Source organism: Ambystoma mexicanum, chromosome 1q, assembly GCF_040938575.1.
Source record: "Ambystoma mexicanum isolate Mex_15411 chromosome 1q, UKY_AmexF1_1, whole genome shotgun sequence".
Classification (NCBI taxonomy): domain Eukaryota; kingdom Metazoa; phylum Chordata; class Amphibia; order Caudata; family Ambystomatidae; genus Ambystoma; species Ambystoma mexicanum.
The window spans coordinates 586,902,575-586,930,209 of record NC_090922.1 but is presented as its reverse complement, the minus strand read 5'-3'; the positions used below and the strand labels follow the sequence as shown (position 1 = coordinate 586,930,209).

The 27,635-nt window shown below is 48.3% G+C and overlaps 1 protein-coding gene across 5 annotated transcripts in view; it reads left to right on the top strand.

The window, feature by feature from the left end:
- Positions 1 to 27,635, top strand: part of RC3H1 (ring finger and CCCH-type domains 1) — a 1,368,452-nt gene that overhangs the window by 424,545 nt on the left and 916,272 nt on the right. For 4 of the 5 annotated variants that reach the window (XM_069641097.1, XM_069641095.1, XM_069641099.1 and 1 more), the window contains exon 7: positions 7,279 to 7,411. In XM_069641097.1, coding sequence (XP_069497198.1) covers positions 7,279 to 7,411 — 133 coding nt within the window. The remainder of the gene's footprint in view (positions 1 to 7,278; positions 7,412 to 27,635) is intronic. The other variant, XM_069641098.1, reaches the window with a different exon arrangement.

Below are 27,635 nucleotides of genomic sequence, written 5' to 3'. Positions count from 1 at the left end.
TCAGCCGGTAGCCATGGCTCCGAATTGGAAGCCATCAACCTCTTAGCGGAGCGTTCAGGCTCACAGATGCCGGAACTGACAGACAGGCCAACGACTCTGTTATGGGGAGTTCACACCCCAGTGACAAAGGCACACGCACCACAAATACAAAAACGCACAACCCCAAAGGCCACTTTGGAGTTGTCGAAGCACACAACGCCAACAGGGCCGTTGGAAATTTCAACTCGCCTTACGAACCTCGCGCTTCGGCACCCTTCACACAGCTGCCTTCGAGGCATGCATCTCTATCCCTCTGGAACGGGCTTTCATCCTAAAAAACATACCATTGTGGACACATCGTCCAAAGGCACATAAGCGCCTAAGGCCTCAGTGGAGTCACCGACCACGACAGCGCTGTCAGGCGTGTCGAGACCTTTCATTCAGCTGCTGAAAATCCACAAAAGCCTTGTGGCCATCATTTCGGCAGCCACAGAGCACAAGGGCACCCCTTCTCATCGAGAGGAGTATTCTGAAGTCCCCTAGCCTCTCTCGAAGGACTTATTGGGAAAATCACCCCCTTCTGGGTAACCTTTTCCAAGTCCGGACCCTTCTGTCACTGAACAATACATGGACAAAATGGCCCAGTTTATTGACTTTTCTGACGGGTGCATTACACCCAAAAGACCCAGGGAAGACCACTCTTGCCCCATTCCTTAAAAACTGCAGACATTCCCCATCTCTGCACAGGGACACCAGGAGGATATCTTGGATGTCCGAGAGGATCCAACACAGGAGGATACCTATGATACCTTAATCCCTTTGCACAAGACACAGCTGATCAGGACCCAGACTGGGATCAAGGTCAGGCAGGGCATCAGGGCCCTTGGCTATCACCTACACATACCTCTGACCTGTACATCTAGATCCCCTTCTTTGCCTCCACAGAGTGATTCGTCACCTGTTGACGACCAGATGTTGTTCAATGCCATTTTCAAAAGAGCAGGTGATCATTTCCAGATTGCTACACTTGAGGCAGCTCTAGATTCAGACTTTGTTGAGGAAATCCTGAGGAAGAAGCCTCTTGACTACTCAAGCCATCCCCTTAATGAACTCTATAAAGAGATTCCTGGTCCCTTCCTTAATGTCGCCGTCTCTCACACGGGTGGTCCCCAGGTTGAAAAATTATTCTGCCATCACCTTCCAACTCACTCTATATAAGGGGTCATGCTGCACCGGACTCCCTGGTGGTAACTTTCACTCGGAAAAGGGCAGAGGTTCCACTGTCCTCCCCTCCAGACACAGGCTGTAAAAAGCTTTGTTCTGGGTTAGCAGGGCACCGCCTCTGAGGCCTATTCTACTAGGATCGCAAACAATACCTCTCTCCTGGCAAGTTAGAGCGATGGCCAGGATGACCATCAAGATGCCCCAGAGCCCACCCGATCAAGCTTGCTGGCGGTTGTGGCTGAGGGCAGACAGGTTATCTATAACATATTGAAGAACACTCTGGACTCTGCTGAGACTGCTGGACGCACTCTAGCCTAGGGCACCTTACTTAAGACACACCTGTTTAGAAATCTCCGGCTTTAAACCCGAAACTCAGGCCTCTCATCAAAAACCAGTTGAGGACTCCAACCTTTTTGGAAAGGCTGTTGTTGACACCCTGGAGACTGCGAAAAAAGAACCCAAAACACTTGTCGCTCAGCTAGATCACGGCTAAGCCCTTCCACCAGCGTGGAGGCTCTAACTCACGCTGGTCCTTTCATGGGCAATCTTTTTCCCGCTCTCCCCATGGACAATACAGCTCAGGGCGTAACCCCTGGTCCTCCGGCCAAGGCTCTTTATTAGGGAGTATTCGAATTTCTGTGCTAATTTCCCCTCTACCTTAGACCCCCAGCTCTTTTGCTTGACTTTAGGACTTTTTATTTTTACATTGGAGTGAAACCTTTTTCTCACTCATGTTTTTTAAAAATCTAATTTGGACACAGTTTCATTTGGTTTTGGATTCTGACAAACTCCATAGGCATCTACCTTTTGTATTGTGACACACAGCACCCTCAATGCAGTGTCACAGAGAAGTCCTTTGGATTTCTCATAAGGTTCAAATGCCTTCTCTTGTTGGGAACTAATGTTCCCAAGAGTAGTAAAGTGAAATCGACTTTACTTAAATGTTTTTCCTATGTAGGTCCAGTACAGCCCATTTTATTTGGAAATACTGGGGGGTTACTTAGTAGCCCCTTTTCCTACTTGCTCATGCAAACATTGTTACCCTCAATACATTTAATGGCTGGTGGCAGTGGTTTAATTTTCCTACCATTGTGCGTTTTTACCGCAGGCTGAATCCTGAGCTGCAGTACAAGGCCCGTGAGTGGCCATTTTGTCAAAATGGCCCTGGTCTTCTTTTTTTGCCATTTCTTGTTAGTGGGGTCTTACTTGGGTTTTACTCTGCATGCCAAAACAGGTTTAAATGCACCCTTTTGTTCATTTTGTCTTTGGCAGGCTTTAGTTCTGAAACCCTCCTCTGGCTCCAGTGTGTCTGGCAGGGCAGGAAGTGAGGGAGGTGCCTGAAACTGTCCTTGGTCTCCTTGTTTACCTGAATGCACCCAGTGCTGATTGGCTAGCTGGCTGTCCTTTCAGAACAGCCACCCTGCTGTGTGAATGACTATGCTGTGCATGAATGGGGGAAACCTGCATAAAAGGCTAGGTTTCAAAGCCTGAATGACAGTTGACCACACAACGAAACATCTGAAGAAAGAAACTGGAAGAGAAGCTTATGCACCCTGCTGGGCCATTGGTTTGCCCGGTGAAGCCCTGCTGCAGTAATGAAGCTCCAATTTTCAGATCGACTATAGAAGCTTGGAACCGATGACTTCTTACCTTGTGTTGGTGGTACCAACTGTGAACCCAGGACGAACTTTGCTGGAAATTCTCTCCCTGCTAGAAGTACTTCTACGCTGCTGCTGGAACCCAGTGCCAGGGCTCGGGAAAACCATAACCTATTGCATCGTCTTTAAGCTGGACCAGAGCTCTATGAAGATCCTGAAGACCATCCCGGAGCATGATGACCCAACCCTGAGTCACCTCCCCGGAGTGCTGGACACCAGAAGCAGGGGTAGCCCATCAAGTGTCAAACATCCGCAGTGGTGCTAAGGTACTGTCTTAACTAAGGGTTTGGTCTATAGCTTGCTTGTTCTCACTGAAGACTTGTAGTAGGTACTTTTTGCAGAGTTGAGTCCAGCTCTTTCACAAGCTTAACAGCTTATGGCCCAACAGTGATTCTTTGTTAAACTCTCTTCAAACATTTTGCAAGACTTGTGTGCTATCTAGTTGCTTGGTCAATCTGCTCTGACCTCAACTGAATGACCCACAACTTCCTGTTTTCTCTGCCCTTTTTTGTGTCCTGCCACCCCCCTATTTCTGTCATTGGGTATCCCCGTCTGGTTCACTGTTCCAATTCATCCTTGGACCCCCCCACCCCTCTTCCTGAGGTGTTGTAATTAACAGAATACACATAAGAGGGTGCAGTTACCGGCACTGTCTCGCGTGCGGATCACCCGAAGCTTGTCAATGGTTAGCCTCTATAGTAAAACTGGTAGTTCCTGTGAGGGTTTCTAAGTCTATGCTTGGTCACAGGTAAGCATTTGTTCACCCGGGAGCAGACTGCAGTCTTGGTCTGGGAGCCGCTGCACGGCTTGGTTGCAGGTGAGCGCAGTCGCTGTATGGCGCTCATGGATGTTGGTGTTGCATGTATGCTTTGACAGCTGTTAGCTCTGCAGTGTCATGTAGCAGTTTCTTTGCATTGTGCTGCTGGTTTGAGTGCGCTGGTACACGGTCCCCTCTTCTGAATGCACTTGTGGGATATTTTCTCTTCGGCCCGCCGCTGGAGGTGCTGTTTGCTGGGTAAGAATTGGTGCATTCACACTCTGTGAGACTACACAGGAATTATCTGCTTGCCAATGAAGTCTAGATGAGCCTTTCCCAGCAGTAACAGTATACACCAAGCTACAACCTATGAGGGACAAGCAATATCGGTCAATAGATTTAGAAGAGTGCCGTTAGGTAGCCAGGACGGCCAAAGTCTTTTGGACAAAGTCTATAGTTCCAATGCACTTTTTGGATGAAAGTACTGCACAAAGTTGGAGAGTTCACAAAACTCACCTAGTGGAACACGAGCTGTTAAACCACCTGTGCAAAGGGAGTTAAAATCAACTCGGAAAGTAAGCAGGTGCAAGTCTCAAGTGAGACAGCACAACATAAGGCAGAAAGGGGTCCAGCTGAATGTCATTTTGCTACACCAAGCAGACCCTGGTTCATGTCCCTCAGTCGTGGGTACAAGAGGGAGGACGTTTGGAAGGCTCCTGCGGCGGTACCCTGGATCCTTGTCGGCAGCTACAGGTTTTCTTCATTTCAGCGGCACTTCACTTTTTCAGCACTCCGTAAACAGCACTGAGGCAGAATGATGGGACCAGTTGGACTTTCCTTGCTCTATCAGTATTGCATTCTGGTGAGGGGACTCTGGGTCGGGATTTCCTGCTTCTGGAAGGTCCTTGGAAGGTTCCTGGAGATTTTGGTTGGATTTGTTTCCGCGGCAGAGGTTGCACTCGACAATGGCCACTTGATCCCTGGCATTGGGCTTCTGCAGCAACGGAAAGGCACAGCAAGTCGGGGATTGCACCAAAGTGGAGTTCATCTCAGGGTTAGTTGGTCCCACTAACCCAAGGGGATAAGTCGTTCCTTCTGAGCGTCTCTGTCGAGGTTAAAAAGGAGGTCTGCAGCAGCGTGGCTTCACCAGGCAATTCAAGGTCCCAGGAGGTTGCAGCGGGCTTCTCTTCTCAGTTTCTTCAGATGTTTCGTCCAGTGGTCGACTGTAGTCCCAAGAACCTTGCCTTTTTAAGCAAGTTTTCCCATTCATGCACAGCCTAGGCTGTCCATCACACAGCAGGTTGGCTGTCCTTTCATGCCAGCCAGCCAATCGGGACTAGTTTCATTCAACCATTCCTAGAGCTAAAGGACAGGGGAGTTTCAGGACCCTCACTCACATCCTGTCCTTTCAGACATACTGGAGCCAGGGGTGCGCTTCAAGGCTGATGCCTGCAAAAGGCAGAACAAAGGGCTTAAACCTGTTTGAACGCACAGAATAAAAGCCAAGAAAGACCTCACAAACAGAAAAAGGCAAAAGAAGACCGGGCCAATTTTGACAAAATGGTCATCCATGGGTGCTGTTCTGCAGCTTTGGGTTCAGCCTGCTGTAGAAAAGCACAATAGTAGGAAAAACTAAACCACTGCCACCAGCCATTGTAAAGTCGTGAGGGTAACAACATTTTTTACATGGGGAAAGCAGGATAAGGGGCTACTAAGTAACCCCCCAGCACTCCACATAATATGGTGTTTGCAGGACCTACAAAGATAAATGGGAAGTAAAGTCAGTTTCATTTTATTGTTCTTGGGAACTGTAGGTCATACAAGAAACATGAGACATCCAAAGGATTTCTGATTGATGGTGCACTGATACAAAAAGCAGATGTCTATGGAGTTAGTCAGACTCCAATAACAGTGAAAACACACAAACCAAATCGGGTAAAGCGAGATTGAGGATTAAGGTCCAACTCAGGTGGTAGAATTAAAAAGTCCTAAATCCAGCAAAAGAGCTGGGGTTCTCTAAGGTTGAAGGGAATTAGCACAGAAATAAAAAATCTCCCTAGCACTGGTATTTATGGTTCTCTAAAGCATAGAAACTGGCCAGCATCTTGCAACAGAGGTATGGGGTGATTGTAGAATGGCACTGTTGTCACGCTCATGCGCACATAAATAAGGGACAGGGACGATCTGAACAACCACCTCTCCCTTTCTTGGGTAGGACTAGCTTCCACCCCAGTAGTCGTCCTACTGCAGGCTGAGAGGGGTCATGTCCCCCTCTTGACAGGGTTAGGCTACTGACCCCATCAAAGTCATACATTTTTTTTAAAATCAAAAATGCCACCAGACACAATTGGGGATTTGGCATTAAAAAAAAATGGTACAATTTTGCGTACATCTTCTAACCCCTCGCAATCTGAGTATTTTAACTGGAATACCGTTTTAATGCACTTTCCCCAACTATAAACGCACTGCCACTGTATGCAATCTTATGGGTATGTTTACAGGCATTGCCACCAAAATGCATATTTATTTGGCACTTTTGTAGACGTTCGACCCATTACTGACCACCCACCTCCTCTTCCGCCGAAATGGTTGTGTGCAAAAGAGTACTGGAAACTAATTTCTTAAACACGATCTACACCAACTACATGCGTTCTCAGTCATTCAGCCATGGTGTAGGTTTGCGAAATATTTGGACATTCCTCACGTTCCCTTAACTAACCAGTCTGCTCCCTTTCTTGTAGTCCGCAAAGCTCATGGGCCCTACTGATTGGTTGACAGGTGTCTGCGGACATGGAACGAGGAAGTGAGTTTGTGGGCCAGATTGAGAGCACTATTTTCTTTGCCTAAATAATGGTGATTTTCTTTTTAACTTGCTGAGTGGATTTACTTTTAGAACCAGAACGTCAATCCGTGAACACATTTGTTGAAAACCTGTCCATTCAATGCAACTTTTGGCACCCCTATGTCTTTGTCCCACCCCCTTGATAAATCTGCATATAACCTGGCAAACGCAAGTCACGCCCTTTCGACGTCCCTTTTCCGAACTTCGAAAGCTTCATGTGCAATACTCTGCCTCTTCCACTAGATGTCGGCCTTTGCAAAGCATGTGAATCTGATCAGATCAAGCAACAGAAATACTATCACGTTGTGTAATGTATCGCACATTTGTGTTTTCCTCCTGGTGACCATTGCTATTTAAGGTAATAGTGTGTTGTTCTGTATTCATTTGACTGCTTAACCACGGATACCACTAGATGAGCCAGGGATTGTTTTAAGGATACATTGTTTGTCTTAAAGTAACGCCATAACGAACAAAGGTCTGTGGCAATCCTAACATCACTTGAATGGCCAAAGGTTAAATATAATTGTATTAGATAATTGGACAGTTTATTGAAGGGTAATAAAGGCAAGTTATGAGTAATTTTACTCGTGTAACATTTTCTTAATTGTTGAAGATAAAATTTTCATGACTGAGCACCTATCTTTGCTCTGCTCATGTTCCTAGTTTGACATGTATTCTATCTTTAGACGTTTATATTTCTATTGAACACATACGTGTATTGGCACATTAATTCTCTTATGAACCGTTTTGAAAACTTTGTGGCTTGCTTTCTACTATCCCATTTTTGTAAGTTGATTATTACAATAAACTTTTTTAAGTTGCAGACCCCAGCCTCATTCGCACAGAGTGTCCAGGAATTGACCATCGCCCTCCAGAGGACGGGAGACCCGGCCAATCTCAATCGCTTACGACCACACCTTGAACTTCTGGCCAACATTGACCCTAGTCCAGGTACTTTATCAGCAATTGACTTTATGGCATGTAGCATGCTCCCCTTGTAATGTGAGGGTGTTTGGGTGTATGAAGGTTATCTTTGCACGAACGTGAACGGCATTAGGGAGGGCGAGTAATATGACCACCCTCATGTCAATGAAAACCCCATGCCCTGATTAGCGCACATGGCTTGCCAATGGAGTAACTACACTACCCAAATGCGACCACCAACTGCCTCTGAGATAAATGTTGCGGCCTTTGCTTCATAGTGAACCGCTGTTTTGGAGATTTACCTTAAGCTGTGGTGCTGGTTATTGAAGTATGTCTTTGACTTGAAAGTAATTGTGATTCCATCACATGGCTATCTAAGTGGTAGTGTGGCAGAGTAGCCAAGGCATAATTCTGAAGTGTTGTGGTTCTCAGATACAGTGTACATTTTTCACAAATAACAGATAACAGTATTTTTATAAAATATAATCGGTGTAAAAAGTTAAAAGTTCAATCACTGCACTTGCTCCTATGTAATCTTTGTAAAATGTGCCACAATGTATCAAGTAAATGAAACCGTTTCAACATGAGTTCTCAGAGTTAAATGAAGACTTTCCTAGAAGGTTAAATGCAGTAACAGATGAGCAACCCACCATTCCCATCTGGAACTGAACGTTTCAAGAGACTGAGAGAGACTAGTTATGCAGGTTTGGAACAGTCTTTGGTGGTAAAGATTTAACTTTGCAAAAGTGTCCCAAGGAGCAGTTTACTGGAGTTTGAACTGCATAAGACCCTTTGTGATGAGGAGGGTCCAAGAGATTAGAAATAGAAGTTTGTCATTTATATAGCAACTTTATCCCATTAGTATGGCCTGAACGCGCATGTGGGTGAACGCCCTGTGGGACCAAAGTATGTAGATTGTTGGACTGAGCTAGGGGGGGTTGGCCTTGCACCGCTAAGCAACCCAAGATGGTCAGACATTTGGATGGGTGCTGGGGGAAGTCAGGAGATTGAGAGAGTGCAAGAAATTTGCTATGGGACCAGCTAAACCGAATTTTATCGAAGGTGATAGCTGTAGTCTGATGGTTGTGGTTTGTGTATTAGAGTGGGGTGTATGGATGCGAGTGCATGTGGGTTAGTAGCGGTGCCTGCGACTGGTGTCCACCTAGTGGTGTTTGACTATGTACCTTGATGCCTCGCTCAGCGCTTTTCTTTTGGTTTTACTTGAGCTTATCCTATTTGTCGCAATTGTTCAGAGAGTTGCACTTTGCCTTGCAGTGGAAAATATTCTTTGATATAAAGAATTGACAGAGGCGTATGGTGCTGTGCAGAGGAAGAATAGGAGGGGGAGGAGGGAGAAACTTCAGGTTGCTGAAGGGAATAACCACGTTTTGAGGACCTTTCCAAAGGAGAGGTTTTCTTCACTGCGGTGGATGTGTAATGGAAGGAAGTTTTGATGGTGGGTGCTTGGATGGTGAAAGCGTATCCAGTGGTTGAAGTATACGAAAATAAGTAGTTCAACTATGCTCCCCACTGTTAGGCAAAATGGTATGCAGTATCCTTTGGGTGCACTACAACAACCCTGACCTCCTGGCAATAGGAATCCAACCTTTGGTAGAAGTCTGTACTACACAGGTTGGTAGCGTGTTGAGCTGCCAGGCTCATCTCAAGAGGGGTCAATGTGAGCTGGGAGGCAAGTTGCACAGTGTTTCACAGTGACAAGTATTCAAATAAAAACTTATACACAAGGTTTCTTGAGTAAACAATTATTAATTTATCTGTTAGAATAAGCCTTCTTCGGAAGGGAGCAATATAAAAGTAACACACACATACACTCCAAAACTACACACTCTTAGTTTATAAATCAGTAAAGACCCTTTTGGGATGGCCCACAGTCACAACCTCTCAGGTGACTTCAATAGCTAGGGTGCCGGGGACATTAATATCTTACAGTTGCATTTAGAACATTCCTAGGAATTCGTCAAAGGAAAAGATTATTAGAACAAACAAGAGATTACAAATATTCTTAAGCAGGCAAATACTTTTGGATCCCCCTAAGCAGAGTCATTCAGTGTAACAGGTTAAGCCAAAGTCAATGGGTAAAAGTCAACATGAGCTGAAGCACTTCTGATAGGTAAGCAAAAAAGTCTTTGCACAATGTTTTAGAAGTCTTTGAAGAAACAAAGAATGTAGGGCCACAAGCTGTTTAGACTTGTGAGTAGTAGAAGATGCAAGCAACTGTACAGTAAAAGCGAAGTTCTCTCAGACTTTACGGTACCTTTGGATTGAAGAAAAGGTGCAGCAGATGACTCTTGTTCTTGTGCAGCTCTGCAGATCTCACTGTTCCTGGGCCTCAGTTGTGGGGACAAGAGGGAGGACTTCTGGGGACTCCTGCACTGCAATGGGATGGTCACCACTCGCAACCGGCAATCTTCAAACAAGTGGCACTTTGGTGTTTCAGCTCCTCGCCACTAGCGCAAATAGCAACACTGCGGTTCCTGGGTGACGAGATGGACTTCCCTTGCTTTTGGGGTCCTGCACTTTGTTGAGAGGGCTCAGGTGTGCTCAGTCCTGCTTCCTGAGAGTCCGGAGGAACTTCCTGGAGCTCTTGACCAACTTAAAAGCAATGCACAAAATCTTGCATTCTTCTCCCTGGCTATTCGGTTTCCAGCAGCAATTCTGTGGAAATTCAACAGCTGTGAGAAGATGTCCACGTGGCTTACTTTGGAGTTGATTGGTCCTGCTTGCAGGGGCTTCTCTGTCGATTTGAATTTGGAGTTTCAGCACAGCAACAGGGCTTAACCGGGCAAACAAACAGCAGGCGTCCTCTTCAAGTTCTTCTGTTCCTTCGTCCAGTAGTCGACTCTGCTTTCCAAACCAAAAAGCCTCGCTTTTTATGCAGCTTTCTCCCATTCATTCCAATAAAGTGGCTGTCCTTGCCGGACAGTGAGCCGGCCAATCACCAGAGAGTGCATTTGGGTCTCCTAGGAGACTAAGCGCAGGAGGTTTCGGGCACCTCCCTCACTTCCTGCCCCCGCCAGACACCCATGAGCCAGAGACGGGCTTCACTTGTGAATCCCGCCAAAGGCAAAGTGAACAAAGGGACCAAACCTGGTTTGGCACAGAGTAAATCTCAGGAAGGACCTTGCCACAAAGAAATGGTGAAAAAAGACCGACCATTTTGACAAAAATGGCACCCGTGGGTGCTTTACTGCAGCTGCCAACGCCACCTGCGGTAAATGCACTCACCAGCCTTTCAGTGAGTAAAGGGTAACATAAAATGTTACCTGAGAAGCTGGAGAAAGGGGATACTACGTAACCCCTCCAGCACCCTATTGTAAGATTGTGTATGCTGGGTTTAGAAAGTTAAAGTAAAGTCCATTTCACTTTACTGCTCTGGGAAACAGTAGTTTATCCCAGAGTAGACATTTAAACCATTGAGAAATCTGGAAGACTTGACTGTGCCACTGCACTGAAGGTGCTGTGTGACACAATAGAAAAGATGCCGCCTGTGGAGTTTGTCAGGCTCAATAACCAAAAAACATAAAGTTCAGAAATCACATTAAAAAACACATGACAGGGTGGGAAAAAGGGTTGCACTCTCTCAGGTTAAAAAAAATCAATTCCTCAAAATCCAGCAAACTTGCCGGGGGTCTCTAAGGTGGAGGGAATTGGCACATTTCTGAGAATTCTCCCTAACAGACAGCTCGGTTCCTCAGCGGTTCACCTGCAGCACAGGCTGTGCTTCTTCTGGTCTCTTGCCTTGCTGGTAGGAAGCGCCTGCCTCCTTCCACACAATCCGCTCTCATGTGGCTGCCTTTGGATCTGCTTCCCGCTGTGCATCAACAATTTCCTCCTTTGCTCTCAATTTGCAAAGGCGCACCATTTTTAAATGTCCCGCACAGCTGTGTTCTATTACAACTAATCTGCTCATTCAGCTTTGTGTTTCTGCTGCTCCACATTAACTTCTGTCTGCTCTTCCTCATCCCAGTACTGGAGGGTTTATGGGAGTTGGTGATCATAGGAGTTTTCGACTGTTTAACACATCACTGTTGTGAATAGAATGATTGTTTGAAATAAAACACTCAGATAGCTGATGTTAAATAAGCATTGTGTAAGAGTAATTTGGGACCGTTACTTGCGACAAAACCATCAGAGACAAAAGAAGTTAAATGTGAATCGGGTGTACCTGAGGTGTGGAGGCTTTTCTGCCTATAGAGTCTTGCAGAAAGGTTTCTTGGGGGTCCTACAATGGGAGGGACTTTTAAAGTGACAATATGCCTTTAGGAATTATAGGGTCATCCTCACCATTAAAAGAATACCACTGTGTCACCTGATGGGGTCACCATGTCTCCTAAGCAGCCTTCTCCTCCCATGTGATCCTCCCTCACAATGCCCCCCACACTTCCCAGGGTCTGGATCAAGTAGTGGCTCACTTCCCCTGGCCACATGGGAGGAGATCTTAGGCTGGGGATTAGTGATTATTCCACAGGATTCATCAGAAAACTGAGTAGTCGGAGAGGTAGGAGGGGTGCTGATGGAGCTATTGTATTGTGGTCATTTACGTAACGTCATTTCCCCATTTGTACGGCCTTAATGCGCTTTATGGTTGGAATGCCTTTGGCGACCGAAGTACAGGTATGGTAAATTCTAAGAGTTTAGTTTTAGATGCGTATGTGCAATCTGCCAGTATTAGGACTTAGGAGGGCTAGCTAGGCTCCAGTAAGTAACGCACAGGTCAAGCACATGGATGGCTGCTGTTGGTGGTTGAGGTACAGTGCTAGTGCAGAAAGACTAGATGCGTGCCCAGCCAGACCGAAATTTTTTGTAGTTTGACTCTGCATACTGTTAAATATTTCAATCGGGCCATACATCCTGGTCTCAGCCTACTATGCAGTGCACAACCAAAATGCTTATTTTATTATGTCTTTAGGTCCAATATTTTGAGTGGTATCGCACCCCTACTCCTACGTCCCGTCTCCTTTCCTCCATACTTACGGGACATCTCACCGTCCTGTGTGACGGTACCGGAGCACTTTGTAAAAAGCATCCAAAAATTTAGCAAACATTTGTCCTTCGTCTCTTTCTTGCGTGGGGCCCGGCACGCAGCCGTAACCCCACCGACCTTGGCTCCGCCCCGCGCATCGCCCATCAGTCCTTTTCTCCGATCGTTCTGGACTGGACGCACTTGCATCCGCGGAAGATTTTCTTCCCTTTTTCCTCTCTGGCTCTCGCTAGCCATCGTGTACTAATCTGTCTGTCGTTCAAACTAGACTTTCCTGATTGCTCATTGTGTCACTGACACTTTCCTAGTTCGGATCCCCATCCTCTTTGTTTAGAGTGTTTGGGTCCGGATCACCGTTGGGACTCCTGTTTTTACTTCGATACCCTTTCGGTCCAGGCTCTTCAACGTCGGTTGGAGCGGTGGAAGGTGGTGTTCCGACGAACTCCCCCTTTGCATTTTCAAGTGTTTATCGACGAAAAGAAGCAGCGCCCGGTAAGTTCTTTACTTTTCAGAGCTCTCCCGCCGGGAGACATCTTCCAGGGTTCTTCTCGTGTCATGAGGGGCGTTGATCGCTCCGTCACCGGGGATTGCCCTGAGGTGTCTGCTGGGGCTAATAATTGTACCAGAGTTTTCTCCGAGGGTCTCCGTAAGGAGCCTGTGGATACCGGAGCACGCTCCATGGCCCCTCCTGTGGGGGCAGCTTGTAGACCCAGTTCTACTGAGTCGTGGGGTACCGGAGCATGCTCTGAGGCCTCTATCGGCTTCCCTCAAAAATAAGACCAGGGTGCGCCCTGAGGCATTGGTTGGGCTTGGTGTTAAGGGGATGTTCGAGGCCTGCGCTAGTAAGGCTGTTACCGGACCTGGGTCCGAGGTCTCTCATACAGAGGCTAAAGTTACCAACATTTTTGAGAGGCCTGGCAAGGCCTTATCGGTGAAGGTTGTTTCTCACCGCTCCCGCGGCGACACCAGATCTGTTGAGGGGGCAAAGAAGGAAAATTCTTCCTTTACCGGCAGTGCCGAGGTCCTTCCTGGGAAGGCTGATTTGGCGGTTGGTATGTTGCAGAAACATTCCTGGCCTCATAGTACTGGCTCTGCCGAGGTTCCTTTCGTTAAGGCTAAACTTAAGACCCCTGATCCATTGACGGGGACTCCTGCCTCACTTTCTCGCGTGCCGCAGTTCCCCTCAGGTGATGACACAATGGCGGCCGTTCCTGCCACGACCGTGGCGGCCATTTTGGGTGCTACTCTTACAACTACGCCATCGGCCTCAGGTGTAGGACTTGGCTCTGGGGGTGAACCTAGAGTTCCCTGTGCGCATCCTTTTCGGCCAGTCTATGACTGGAATGCTCGGATGCCCCTTCCGCACAAGGTTTCGTTGCCTGTGGGGTCGGCTACTTTGATTTTTGTGGATACTTCGGGAGATGGGCCGGTGTGGCAACCTTCCCCGTTACGTCCCTGGAATTATCCTCCTCATGAGAGGCCTCCTCCGGTTCCGAAACGGTCCTCGGAGGATGCCTTTTAAGGCAAATTTCAGACGCTTATGCGTACCGACCCCATGAGGGAATATTTCAAAGGCTTTTTCAGAGAAATATATCCACCTGCGCCTCCGGCACCACCCGTTCCTCCAGGGGTTCCGCCGGCACCCCCTTTACCTACTGTGCCTTCGCCTACTCTTCCGCTTTGCCTCCATTGTCCCCCGTGGACAAGGCAGCGCCTGACACGGCTCAGCAGGATCCTGACCTGTCGGATGACGCGCGGGGCGATCAGGACAACGAGCACCTACCCTGCTCTATTAGAGCCTTTCATGACCGGGTACTGGACATGTGCTTCTTGGATATCCTGGTGCCCGAGGCACCCGCTCCGCAGGAGGGTGTGCTTTCTGGGGTGTTCACCCCGTCTCCTTTGGAGCGTACTGGCCTGTTCTTGCAGAAGGACTTTCTGGCTGAGGTCCGTAGGGTCTGGGAAAAGCCACACTCTGGACTTTTCGTCAATAAGAAAATTGACGTGCGATACAGGGTGCATTCTTAAGAAAAGGTGGCCCTGTCGTCTTGTCCACCCCCACCCCCCCTCCACAGTGGTGGCTGCGGTCACTTTACAGTCCAGGCCTGCAGAATCCTCTTCTACGATGGCTACTCAGGGTCTGGGAAAGGAGGACAAGCTTCTTGACTCCCTTGGGAGGAAGATTTTCGCCAACGCGGCCTTGCAGCTCCCGCAGGCCAATGCCGAACTGGTGTTAGCTGGGGCTAATATGCGGATGTGGAAAGGTATGTCGGAGTTTAAGGAGTTCATCCCAGTTGAGAAGCAGGAAGACTTTAAAGCAGGATTATCCGACGCCAGTGTCTTGGCCCAGGATCTCCTCGAGGCTGCGGCTCTTCACGTAGACACCTCGGCTCGAGGCCTTATGCTGGGAGTTGATACCTCATGACAGGCGTGGCTTTATGCCACCAAATTTTCAAAGGAAGTACAGGACAAGGTGTTTGGACCTTCCGTTTGATAAGGAGCTCTTTCATTCTACAACAGATGTAGAGCTGACCAAGACGAAGGATAGCACTCAGACAGCTAAGACCTTGTCGGTCCTTGTTAAAACCCCTTTTAAAACTCAGCGGCTGTTGTCGCAAAGTCGACCCTGCTCTGGCTTTAGGGGCTTCCTAGACCAGAAATCTCGCAGAGTGGATACCCCTTCAGGAAATTACCACCGGAAGCAACAACAGACTCGGTTTTCTCCCGCTCCTCAGCCTCCTCCTCGGGTTCAGGTGGCAACACCACCGAAAAACCTACAAAATGAGGGTTCTCCGCGCTCGCACGAGACCCCGGTGGGAGGACGCATTGCGTTTCATTGGGAGGCGTGGCAGACCATCACCGAAGACAGATGGGTCTTGTCAGTTGCTCCGGCGGGCTTCCGTTTACCCCTACCCCACTCTTCAACCCTCCTTAACTGTCGGGTTCGCCCTCCCTCAAAGCTGAGGTTCAGAAGTTTATGGACCTCAGAGCTGTAGAACCCGTTCCCCTTGGGGAGCGAGGGGAGGGCTTCTACTCCCGGCTGTTTACAGTGCCCAAACCCAACCAGGCTGGTCTGCGCACCATCCTAGACCTTTCCCAGTTCAATCTTTTCCTACCACAAGAGAAATTCAAGATGATCCCGCCCAGCTAGATGCGGTCCTCCTTGCAGATGAGCGATTGGCTCAGCTTGGTGAATCTTAAGGATGCGTAGATGCATATTCTGATTTGGAATCCACACAGGAGATATCTCTCTTTCACTTTGGGAGAGGAGCACTTCTGGTTTCGAGTGCTTCCTTTTGGCCTCAGCTCTGCGCCGCGTGTCTTCACGAAGATGTCGGGGATTGCGGCCTATCTCGTCTGCAGTGTATCCATGTGTATCTGTATTTGGACAACTGGCTCTTACGCAGTCCTTGCCCTTTGAAAGCAGCATGCAATCTTCAGTCTCTCCTTCAGCTCCTGTTACATCTTGGGCTGTCGGTGAACTGGCGGAAATGTTCCATGACGGTCTCACAGGACTTGATTTTCCTGGGCTTTCGCTGGAACACGATCGACTGTAAAGTGTACCTGACCAGGGACAGAATGGCGGATCTGTTAGCCACGTGTCAGATGTTTGCGCAGTCGGAAAGCATGTCGGCCTGGTGGTTCCAGAGGCTTTTGGGCCTCATGGCCTCGTGCGTGTTGGCTCTTCCACTTGCTCGTCTCAAGATGAGGCAGACTCGGATAGCTCTTCGGAGTTCTTGTCGTCAGGCTGTGGACCCGGATTCCAAGTTGATAATGATTCCGGCTTCCATGAGAGTGGACCTTGAGTGGTGGTCATCTCTCCGCAACCTGTCGGTGGGTGTGGGGTTCCAGGACCCAGCCCCTATGGTGACGATCACGACGGACTCCTCCCTTCTGGGGTAGGGTGCGACGTTGGATCTTCTTCAGGTCTCGGATCATCTCAGGACAAGCTCCTCCACATAAATCATTTAGAGCGTCTGGTGTTCTTCCTAGCACTCAGGGCGTTCAGACCGATCATAGCCAACAAGGTGGTCCGCATACGCACAGACAATGTGGTGTCGATGTATTATATCAACAAGAAAGGGGGGGAACCAAGTCTCCCCCTCTCGTGGACCTGTCCATCCAGATTTGGGAGTGGGCTATACTTCATGGTGTTTAGCTGCTGGCAGTGCACATCCCGGGCCAGCTGAATGTCACAGCGGATGCCCTCAGCCGGCAGACAGTGGTCAGCTACGAGTGGGAGTTGAAGGCGGAGGTCCTCTCATGGATTTTCCTGCGTTGGGGCACACCAGAAGTGGACTTCTTAGCTACGGCAGTAAACAAGAAACTTCCTCAGTATGCCTCCACAGGGGGGCTGGGAGCCTCCTCTCTGGGGGATACTCTCGAGATTCCATGGCACAACATGAGAGCTTATGCCTTCCCGCCTTTGCCTCTAGTTGGAGCAATTTGGAAGCTGAAGAACTCGGTGAACTGTTCTCTTCTACTCATAGCCCTGTGGTGGCCGGCCTTTTTTTGGTTTTCAGAACTTCAACACCTGTCGGTGTACCTGTTGGTGCATCCGCCGATCATGTTACCAGTGACCTCTGATCTTCTTCACCAAGGGGAACAGCAGCTGTGGCACCCCTCCCCACAATCGCTCAGTTTGGCGGCATGCTGCCTGAGTTCAAGTATTTAGAAAATCTTAGCTTGTCTGGGGATAACATGCGTATTATCCAGGCAGCCAGAAACCCTCAACTAGATCCCAGTACAGAAGCAAATGGCTCAGGTTCTGTCATTGGTGTTTGAGCATGCAGTTGGACTCTGGGGGGCTACAATTGACAGTTCTGTCCTTTGTATATTACTTAGCAGAGTCGGGTGTCCATGTTCTGTCTTGCAGAAGAACAAGTTACTTACCTTGTAACGTTCTTTCGATGGGATGTTCCTCTGACGTTTTCCTTATCTTTGATAATTCGTCTCCAGCTTGCTGGCCTCGGACATTTTTTCTGTAGAGGGAGCTGCGTGTCTACGTCCGGCGAGTCGATGTCACTTGACGGCCACCGTATCGGCACTGACGTCACCATGCCAGTAAATCGCCACGTGCGGCGTCCATTGCTCAGTTCCGTTTTGTAGCATAAGAAAAGTCATGCCTGAATTGGTTATTGACTTTGAAAGAGCGTAAGCTGCAACCACAAGGGAAGTATTACTGCAGGGATGTATGGGAGGGGCGATAAGGAATACGTCAGAGGAACATCCCATCGAAAGAAGGTTACAAGGTAAGAATTAACTTGTTCTTCGAAGGGATTGTGTCCTCCGACGTATTCCTTATCTTTGATAAAACTCGGATAGCAGTGGCATGTAATTGGAGGTGGGAGTAAGAATGTCATGTATCCCTTTAGGGATGAACCGAATGTAATACAGCTTTGCCAAATCTGGTCTCTTGACTAGTGGAGGAATCCAGGTTGTAAAATGTTGTGAATGTATGTGCGGACGACCATGTGGCAGCCGCACATATGTCTCTGACTGGTACCCCTCTTTGGAGGTCCGAAGAGGCTGCGATACCCCTGGTTGAATGAGCCCTAAGATTTTGGGGTAGCTCTTTCCCTGCCAGTTTGTAACATTGCAGAATGGCCAAAATAATCCACCTGGAAATGGTTTGTTTTGTTATGGGTAATCCCAACTTGTGACCTGAGTATCCCACAAACAGTTGGTCAGCTTGCCTGATCCTAGCCATTCTGCTGATGTAAAAGCTTAGAGCTCGCCTTGGGTCCAGCCTATGTAGTCTTTCTTCCTCTTTCCCTGGATGGGGTGGAGGGTATAATGAAGGTAAGGTCATTTTCTGAGTAATATGAAATTCAGAAACCACCTTTGGGAGGAAATTAGGCTTCACCTGTAGGACAACTTTGTCCTTGTGGAAAATTGTATGTGGGGGTTTACAGGAGAGCGCTTGTAGCTCACTCACCCTCCTAGCAGTTGTTAGTGCTACCAATAGGACAGTTTTAAGCGTGAGAAATCTCAGCGAACAAGAGTGAAGTGGTTCAAATGGAGTGCCCATTAGGAAGTTTAAGAGTACATTTAAGTCCATAAGGGAACTTGGAATGGTTTTGGAGGATAAACATTAGTTAATCCCTTGAAATTGTATCACTAGAGGTAGTTTGAAATACGATGGTTCCTCCGCAGTGCGCTTGAAGATTGAAAGCGCTGCGAGAGAGCCTTTTACAGTGCCAACTTGAAGGCCTGAGTTTGCCAAGTAGTGTAGAAACGATAACACCGTTGGTGTACCACATGAAAAAGGATCGATATTCCCTTCTCTACACCAGCTGCAAAATTTGTTCCAACGGCAGCGGTATAAAGACTTTGTTGCTGGCCTTCTGGCCGAAAGCAACACCTCCATGACGTCATCAGGGAGGTCCCAATCCTTGTACCTCACCCTTTCAGAAGCCAAGCGTGAAGGTTGAGGGTTTTGATGTCTGGATGGAGAACCTGACCTCTCTTCTGCGAAAGAAGATTCTCTTTGAGTGGAAGACGGATTGGAGGGCAGATGGACATATCTAGAAGATCCGGGTACCACGTTCTCCTGGCCCAGTCCGGGGCAATTAGGATCATGGTTTTCCGGAATCTTCTCAACCTCCTGATCATTTGAGGAATAACGGGGACTGGTGGAAACGCGTAGAGGAGTGGAAACTCCCAGTCCATTACGAACGCGTCTCCTAGAGCTCCTCTCGGGGGAAATTCCCTTGAACAGAACAGATCGCACTTCCTGTTGGTGCTTGTGGTTTACATATCCACCTGAGGGGTTCCCCAAAGGGCGAAGATCTCTTGAAGGACTTCCTGAGCTAGCTCCCACTCGTGGGAGACTGCGCTCTGCCTGCTCAGAGCATCTGCTGTCAAGTTCTTCTCTCCGGCTAGGTGGACTGCCGATAGAGAGATTCCTTCCTGAATTGCCCAAAACCAGAGCTGCATTGCCTCTCTGCACAGTGCCAGTGATCCTACGCCTCCTCTTTTGCTGAGGTAGTGCATGGCCACCGTGTTGTCCGTCATTATCAGGACATTTCTCCCCTGTACTGATGGCAGGAAAGCTTTCAGCGCTAGTCTGATCGCTCTCAGCTCCAATAGGTTGATGTGTAGTCTGGACTCCGATGGAGACGAACGACCGCTGATGGTCATGTTGTTGGCATGGGCTCCCCACCCCGTGAGTGAGGCGTCCATGACTACTGTTATCTCCGGCCATGGTTGCCAAAACAGTTCTCCTTTCAAGATGTTCTCTGGATAGGCCCACCATTGAAGGTCGCGGGCTACCTTGTCCGGAATCCGGAGAAGATCTGTCATTCTCCCTGAGAATTGCGACCACTGAGTTCAGTGCCCACTGAAGAGATCTCATTCTCAGACGAGCCTCTGGCACAAGGAAGATGCAGGATGCCATGAGGCCTAGCAACCTCAAAAAGTCGAAGGCTGGGAGACGTTGGGCATTTTGAAACTTGTTGACCATCTGCAGAATATCTTGAGCCCTCACCTCTGGTGGCGAGGCTTTTCCCAGGGAAGTGTCCAGGACCGCTCCAATAAACTGGATTCTCTGTGATGGTATCATCTGTGACTTCTTTAAATTGAGGGAGAAGCCCAGTTTGTGAAGCAAGTGGCAAACATAATCTAGCTGGATCTGAGCTTGTTCTGAAGATACAGCCCTGATCAGCCAATCGTCCAGGTAGGGATAGACTTGGATCCCTTCCCTCCTTAGACTCGTAGCCACTACCGACATTAGCTTGGTGAAGACCCTCGGGGCAGAGGTCAGCCCAAATGGCAGAACTTGAAATTGATAATGAGTCGCCAATTGCGAACCTCAGGTATTACCTGTGTTTGAGATGGATTGGCACATGGAAATGAGCATCCTGAAGGTCCAAAGATACCAGCCAGTTCTGGAGCTGGAGGGCCTGAAGGATCTGAGAGAGTTACCATCTTGAACTTGTCCTTCCTGAGGAACTTGTTCAATTCTCGGAAGTCCAGGATGGGCCTCAGTCCTCTGTCCTTCTTTGGTATGAGAAAGAGGGGGGGGGGTGGAGTACCAGCCCTTGTTCCTGTTCGCCCCCTACAGGTGTTTTGTGTGGAAAGACCTCAGGGTGGTTTGGGGGCGGCTGATGCAGATGCCGAGGGTTAAGCGGCACCTGCTGCTGCGGCTTTAGTACTTTTGACCTGTCCACCTCGGGTGGATCTCCTTTGGCCTCTTTGAGCCGGCTGTCCTCTGCCTTTCCCGAATGCGGAATAGCAAAAGGACTTTCCTCTCCCAGAGGTTCCTGAGGGGCGAAAAGGAGTTTGGCGGATAGCAGGTCCTAAAGATTTTGCTGCTGCTTTAGATGTCTGCAACTTTTCCAGACTGTCATCAGCCTTTTTTCCAAATAATGAAGAGCCGTCAAAGGGCATATTCAAAAGTCTGGCCTGTACATCTGGAGCAAAGCCAGACTTTCGCAACCACGCATGCCTGCAGATTGTTGTACTTGCCGCTATGGCTCTGCTGATACTGTCAGCGGAATTGATGCCAGTTTGAAGTGACTCGCACATGGCATCTTTGCCATCTTTAATAATGTTAAGGAAGGCTTCCTTTTCCTCTCCTTCGGGTATGCAGTCGGCCGCTGATGAAGCACACTCCCACAGTGTGTGACTGAACCTGGCGAGCGTACAGGTGGCGTTGATGGACTTCAACGCCATACTACAAGCAGAGAAGACTTTCTTTGCCATAGAATCATACCTCTTGTCATCTCTATCCTGTGGGACAGTAGGGTAAGCGGTCCTGCTGCTTGATGAAGTTGCCTCTTGGACCACCAGGCTCTCTGGAGTCGGGTGTTTTGATAAGTATTCAGGGTCAGCTGCAGCTACCCTATACTTGGCTGACAATCTTTTATTGACAGCAGGGATAACTTCAGGAGTTTCCCAATTAGATGAAATCTTTACTTGTAAGGCTGTATGGAAGGGGACCACAGGATCCTCCTGTGGACCTTTGTCTAATATGTCTGTCAGGTCATCCTGTTGAAAAACAGGCAAAGGCGCAGACCAACCCATAAATTCAATAATCCTTGCCATCAGGGTTCTATAGGGTGTTTCAGCATGTACCCCTGGGTCTGGCTTAAATTCCACTTCTGGGGAAGTGTCCAGCCCACTTGCCTCATGTAATGACTCCTGTAGGTCTTTCAACCTTCTTTCCTCAGAGGTGAAATCCTCTGAAACAGGTAGTGTGGTCCTCTGCAACCCGAAGGTTTCCTGCTCAGAATCTTCCCCTTCATAAATTGAAGATAATCCAGGGTACTCTGACCTCTGAAATGGTGTAAAACCCATTTCTAAGGCAGAAGGAGCCAAACGCGTCATTATTGGGCGAGAAAACGTCGGTCAGCGACGCCGATGTGACAGGCTTCGAAGGCGCTGAGAACGACGTCGCGAAAACTGGAAGAGGCCTCCAAGAACTCGAGAGGATCGGGTTCCTACACGAGGATGTCGACGACTGTCTTGGTGTCGTGCTGGAGGCTCTTGGAATCACTGTTGGCTGTGGAGTAGCCGTGGTCTTCTTTCATCGGCGTCTGTCGGCGTCGACGATGGCGTCGAGTCGATCGACCGATGCGTCGACGAACCCTTCGACAACGGTGTCTATGGCGCCGATCCATGCGTCGAAGGAATCTTCGACAGCGTCGAAGACGGTACCTTCTTACCCGATGGCCCGTGGCGCTCTCGGGTGGAATGTTTCGCCGGGTGCAGCGACTCGTGGCGTTTTGATTTTTTGGGTTTTTCACCAGGGGTATCACCCTCAGCTGTCTTCGAGGGGGTTGAGGCCGCTTTCTCGAAGACGCTTAACATTTTCTTCCTGAATTCCTCCCACTCAGCCTGAGAGCTTGGTTTTGTGGGGCAGGAGACCATTTCTGGGGAAACAGAAGACGACGAGGAAGGGGATCTTCGACGTCTCTTCTTTGAGTGGCTTGATCTCGACGAATGGTGGGAGCTACTTCGAGATCTAGAATGTTTTCGACGGCGAGGAGACGAATGCCTCGACTTAGAAACTTTCGAAGAGGTTTTGACTGACTTCCCCTTGCGCTGCTTCAAGGCTTTCGCCGTCATGGACATGCAGTCCTCACACTCCGAACAATGGTGCTCGGCTCCCAAGCACCACAAGCAGATCCTGTGTGGATCCGTTATCGACATTTTTTTACCGAAGTCCCGACATTTTTTGAAGCCGGATCGCGGCGGCGCCGGTTCCGATGAAGATGCCATCGAGAACGAGTTGGTATATTCGAGTAGATGTAGGTTTATTCTGACTGAACTGAGCAACGATGTTCCGAGGCCCCACGAAGCGCGGAAAAACGTAACTGAGCAACGGATGCCACGCATGGCTATTTATGGGCACGGTGACGTCGGCACCGATACGGTGGCCGTCGAGCGACATCTCGGCGGACGTCGACGCGCAGCGCCCTCTACAGAAAAAATTTGCAAGCTGGAGACGAATTATCAAAGATAAGGAATACGTCGGAGGACACAATCCCTTCGAACTTACCTTTCAGCAGTTTCCGCTTACCTTTCTATGGACCAATGCTCTTACTCTGTGTAATCCAGTGGTTAAGAGGCATTTTGCAGGCTTGACACGCCTCTATCCTCCAATTCGTATTCTGCACCCGTCGTGGGATCTAAATGTAGTCCTGATTGCGTTGTCATAAGCCTTTCGAGCCAATGTCCACGGTGGACCTCAAGTACCTGTCCTGGAAAGTGTCCTTTTTGGTCGCTGTTACCTAAGCAAGGCGGGTGAGTGAGCTCCAGGCCTTGTCGGTGGAGCATCCCTTTTTGGTCTTTCACAAGGATAAGGTAGTCCTACGGTGGTATCTGAATTCCATCTGAATCAGTCGATCTCCCTGCCGGTCTTTTTTTCCGAACCCTACCTCAGAGGCAGAAAGGGTTCTGCATTGTCTCAATGTCAGAAGGGCTCTTAAGTTCTATCTGGACAGAACATCCGAGCTTAGGAGTTCTTCTCAACTCTGTGACTTTTGGTATCTAAGGCGACTATTTCTTGGTGGATCGCCGACTGCATTAGAGTCCTTCACCGTCCAAGGGCTGAAGCCTCCTAAGGGTATTCATGCGCACCTGGTGCGGGGCAAGGCAGCCGTGGTTGCTTTTCAGAAATGCGTCCCCTGGGAGTCCATCGCTAGGGCAGCTACTTGGGTCTCCCCATCTGCTTTTTGTGAGCATTATTGTCTTGATATGAGCTCAAGAGCTGATGCTCAGTTTGGTCAGGCTGTGCTGAAGAACTTGTTTCAGTAGGGGGTATTTCCATACACCCGTAGTTCCTGTAAGGAGTACTTGGGAATCTCCCATAAGTATGGAGGAAAGGGGACGGGACATAGGTCGTAGTATAACCAGGTTACTCACCGTAGTGACCACCTTACTCCTAGTCCATAGTCCCCTTTCCTCCATACGCCCGCCCGCCGTCCCCTCTAATAAGGTTCCTTTGTTATTGCTAATAGGTCTTAGACCTGCCGATTGAAAAGGGCTGATGGGCGATGCGTGGGGTGGAGCCAAGGTGGGCGGGGTTACGGCCGCGTGCCGGGCCCCGCTCAAGAGAGAGAACACATTTTTGCAAAATTTTTGGATGCTTTTTACAAAGTGCTCCGGTCCCATCCCACAGGACGGAAAGATGTCCAATAAGTTTGGAGGAAAGGGGACTATGGCCTAGGAGCAAGGTGGTTCCTACGGTGAGTAACATGGTTATTCTCAAATACCCCAGGTCAGGATGGACCAAGAATCGGGCTGGTTGGTAAAGGTAATATTTATTTAAAATTCAAATCAAACATATACTTTTAATAGGGAGCAGCAATCACCAATGTGGTGACAATAGCAGATGGGAAGGTAGGTAATGCACTTAAATTCACTCTTTAGCAACACAAATATAGAACACCAGAGAAAAAAACACTTGGCTTGTTTGGAAAGATAGCATTTAAGTTAGGATTTCCCCCTGCAATATTCCTCAACCCACAAATAAATAATTCTAAATAGATATAAGGAAGCGGCAGGTAATCAGGATTAAAGAATAGAAACTAGAATTTGAATCCAACCTTACCTCCCCAAACGAGAGAAAAACGGATCTGAAATCTTAAACTTTAAAATTAAGTTCGGAAATGGCTGTGTAAAACAATAAATGTGTGCAAAAATCCTTAAATCAGTAGAAATCTCTATTGCAGCAACGTTGTAAAGATGCTAACAATCATGAGCTATAGTTCGAGTAATAGTAAACACTTTAAATCCAAATGGAAGGTTAAAAATGATTCAGAAATAAAAATCACACATGTAAAACTTAGAAAAATTGTGGATTCCCACCTAAAATTAACCAACCCGTTTTTAAGAAAAATGGGTGAAATACACTAATTTGTGGATTTTGGGTTGGGATGTAGCTGTAGGTCTTGGGTATAATCCAGAGTTGAAATGAAGTCTCTAGCTACAAAGCTGAGGAAGATATACAAAGTTGAATGAGAGGCATTTTTAGAAAAATCAGGTAGTGAATACAGAAAAACTCAGTTTGGACAAGAAAATATTTACTATAGTTTTACTCAAAGCTAGAGCTTTCCGGCCAGAATACCAAGGAGGGACACAGTAAGCTCTAGAGTTGATTGATGTCTTCAACACAAGAGCCCGCCCCGGCAGAACCAGTCGGATCACTCGAAGTAGGATTGATAGTTTAAGATGTACACAAGATAAAGATGATTACAGAAATGGCGCTTAGCAAGATAAATCAAAGACCGGATTGCAATAAGGATTCTGACAATGTTACAAGTTATTAAGGTAAGGATAGGATGGTTGAGAGATTGGGATAGGGCAGGGCAAGGTATGCTATTGTTTTTTTGTGATTCCTATTAATATTTACAGTCCACTTTAATTTAGGATTTTGGACCGTCAACGGTTCTGGTCCTCACACGGATCAGGTCTAACCAAGGACAGCTGGGCAAATCTGGCGGGATAGGATCATCTGGGCCGTTGGTCACCGGACTGCACTGGACTGGCCATTCTGGTTACTGCAGACTGGAGATCAGTGGGATGGCGACTTTGTAGGCATGCACCAAGTTGCGTCAAGCCAGCTGGATCAAGATGCTTCCCTTGGGTTTTTGGAACTTTTAGAATTTGAGGCCTAGTTGAAAAGGGGTTCAGCAATGCATAGGCCTTGGCTTTGCAATGAAATCTGGAATCGGGATCAAGCAGGATGAAGAAATCGGGAACAGGACATCACGCAGGAAATCGGGAAGTAAGTCAGGAATCGGTGTCTTGTGTGTTGTCAGGTTCCTTTATTTATCTTGCCAAATGACATCACTACAGTATATGGCAGGGGCAGGCTTATTACCCACACCCATAATGCTAGGATTGGACAAGAGCATAGTTTCTGCCTTGCTCTTCGCTGATTGGATCGCGGAATTGGATGTCATGTTTATGCGATGATTTTTACAATGACTAGAAACCTCCCCTAGCTACTGGAACCAAAATCTAACTTTTCCACAAATACATATTTATACAGTTATAACCTCTGAGAAAATCAGATACACAGGTTACATATTTTCTCCAGCATTGGATCTTTCATGGATTCACATGCTAAGAATATTCCCTGTCGCCGGGCCGGAAACCCTCGGTATATTTATTAAGACGTTTTCCATCGGAAAAAATTTGACACTTCTGTGTCCCATCTGTCGTTTTGGGCCACTTATGCATGACCCAATAGGATGTACAGTATAAATAGCCCCGCCCCCGTGGATCCATTCAGATTTCAACCGTCTCCAAAGTAGCAGGAGCACCTTGTGTTTTCACTTCTTAAAAGGTTGAGCTTTGTCTTTCCCAATGTCTGGGAAGGCGTTATTCCGGCCGTGTGCCACGGGCGGACTGAAGAAAGTCTACGAAGGAGATGGGCACATGGATTGTCTGTATTGTCTTCACCCGCACCATTCGGCGGACAGCTGTGAGATTTGTAAGGGATTCTCACAGAAAACCCTGAGAGACTGTAATAGGTGTCTGGTGATGTGGCTGAACGAAGGGGGAGGACCGAACCCTTCATCGGAGGTAGGATCGGCACACATTTTTGGCAATGAGGCCTAAATCTCTGATAGTTCTTCGCCGCTCTGTATCTGCAGAGCCTCTGGCGAAGAAGCCACGTTCTACAGAGAAACGCCCTCACAAGAAAAACATCTGGCGAAAATCATCCTCGTCACCGAAACATGGTCGGTGGGAAGACCGCAAACAAGGAAAATCTTCCTCTTAATCTTCGTCAAAAAAGGATAGAAGAGATCCCATAACACCTACTCCTCAGGGGGACCATCACAGGTCTTCCTCGAGTAGAGACTCGACGAAGCATAGGTCTACCTCAAAAAAGGTGGGAATCGCCTAAAGAGGCTGCGTCACAACCACCAATGTAGTCAACGGGAATTCTGTTGTCGACGGGTTAATCACCGCCGGCGCAGGCAATGCCTGCTTTGGCTTTGTCGACCCCAGCAGCGATGATTGAAGGGGCTCCGAGATCTTCGGTGAATCCACCAGAGGTTTGGCAGCCTGCAGTGTACAACGTGGTTTTGCCAGATACCCTGTTGCGGCAGGAATCGATGTTCTCAAGATCGTTGATGGAGGAAGACCGCAAACAAATTGTTTGTCCAGCGGATCTGGGCTTGCAAGGTGTTGGCTTGTCGACTGTCTCGGGAATGCAAAGTGTCCCTGTTACATCGTCTTTGCTAAATCCTCAGTCTGTTTTATCCTTACAGATGTTGACCACACTGCAGTCTTTATTGAGCCAATTGAACGCAAGGTTACTCCCCATAGGTACACCTCCTGCGGTACCGGCAACACCCACTGATGGCGAACCAGGTCCCGCGCCGCGGTCAATGTCAACAGCCGGTTTGCTGGCCTCCCGTCCAGTTAGCAGGACCTCCCCCGCTCACACCGGGAAGAAGGGGAGTTGCAAGATTCAGAGTCAGACCAAGGGCCTAGAGACTCTTTTTTTCTGACATTTCGTCGTCCCCTTCGAGAGATCCTACATGGGAATCGGAGGCAGAGGTGGAAGCTCCAAGAAGCCCGGCTCAGCCGTCAACGCCAGATGACATCGGCTCCTTTCACGCGATGATGGGTAAAGTCTGTATTGAATTTGGTCTGACCCCAGAGGAAGTAAAGAAGGAATGCTTCTTATTTCAACATATCGGGAAGAGGAGGAAGTCGGTCTTCTCGGTCCCCATCCTGGACCACGTCTGGCAGGAAGGCCTGCAGACCATGTGCCATCCAATTTCG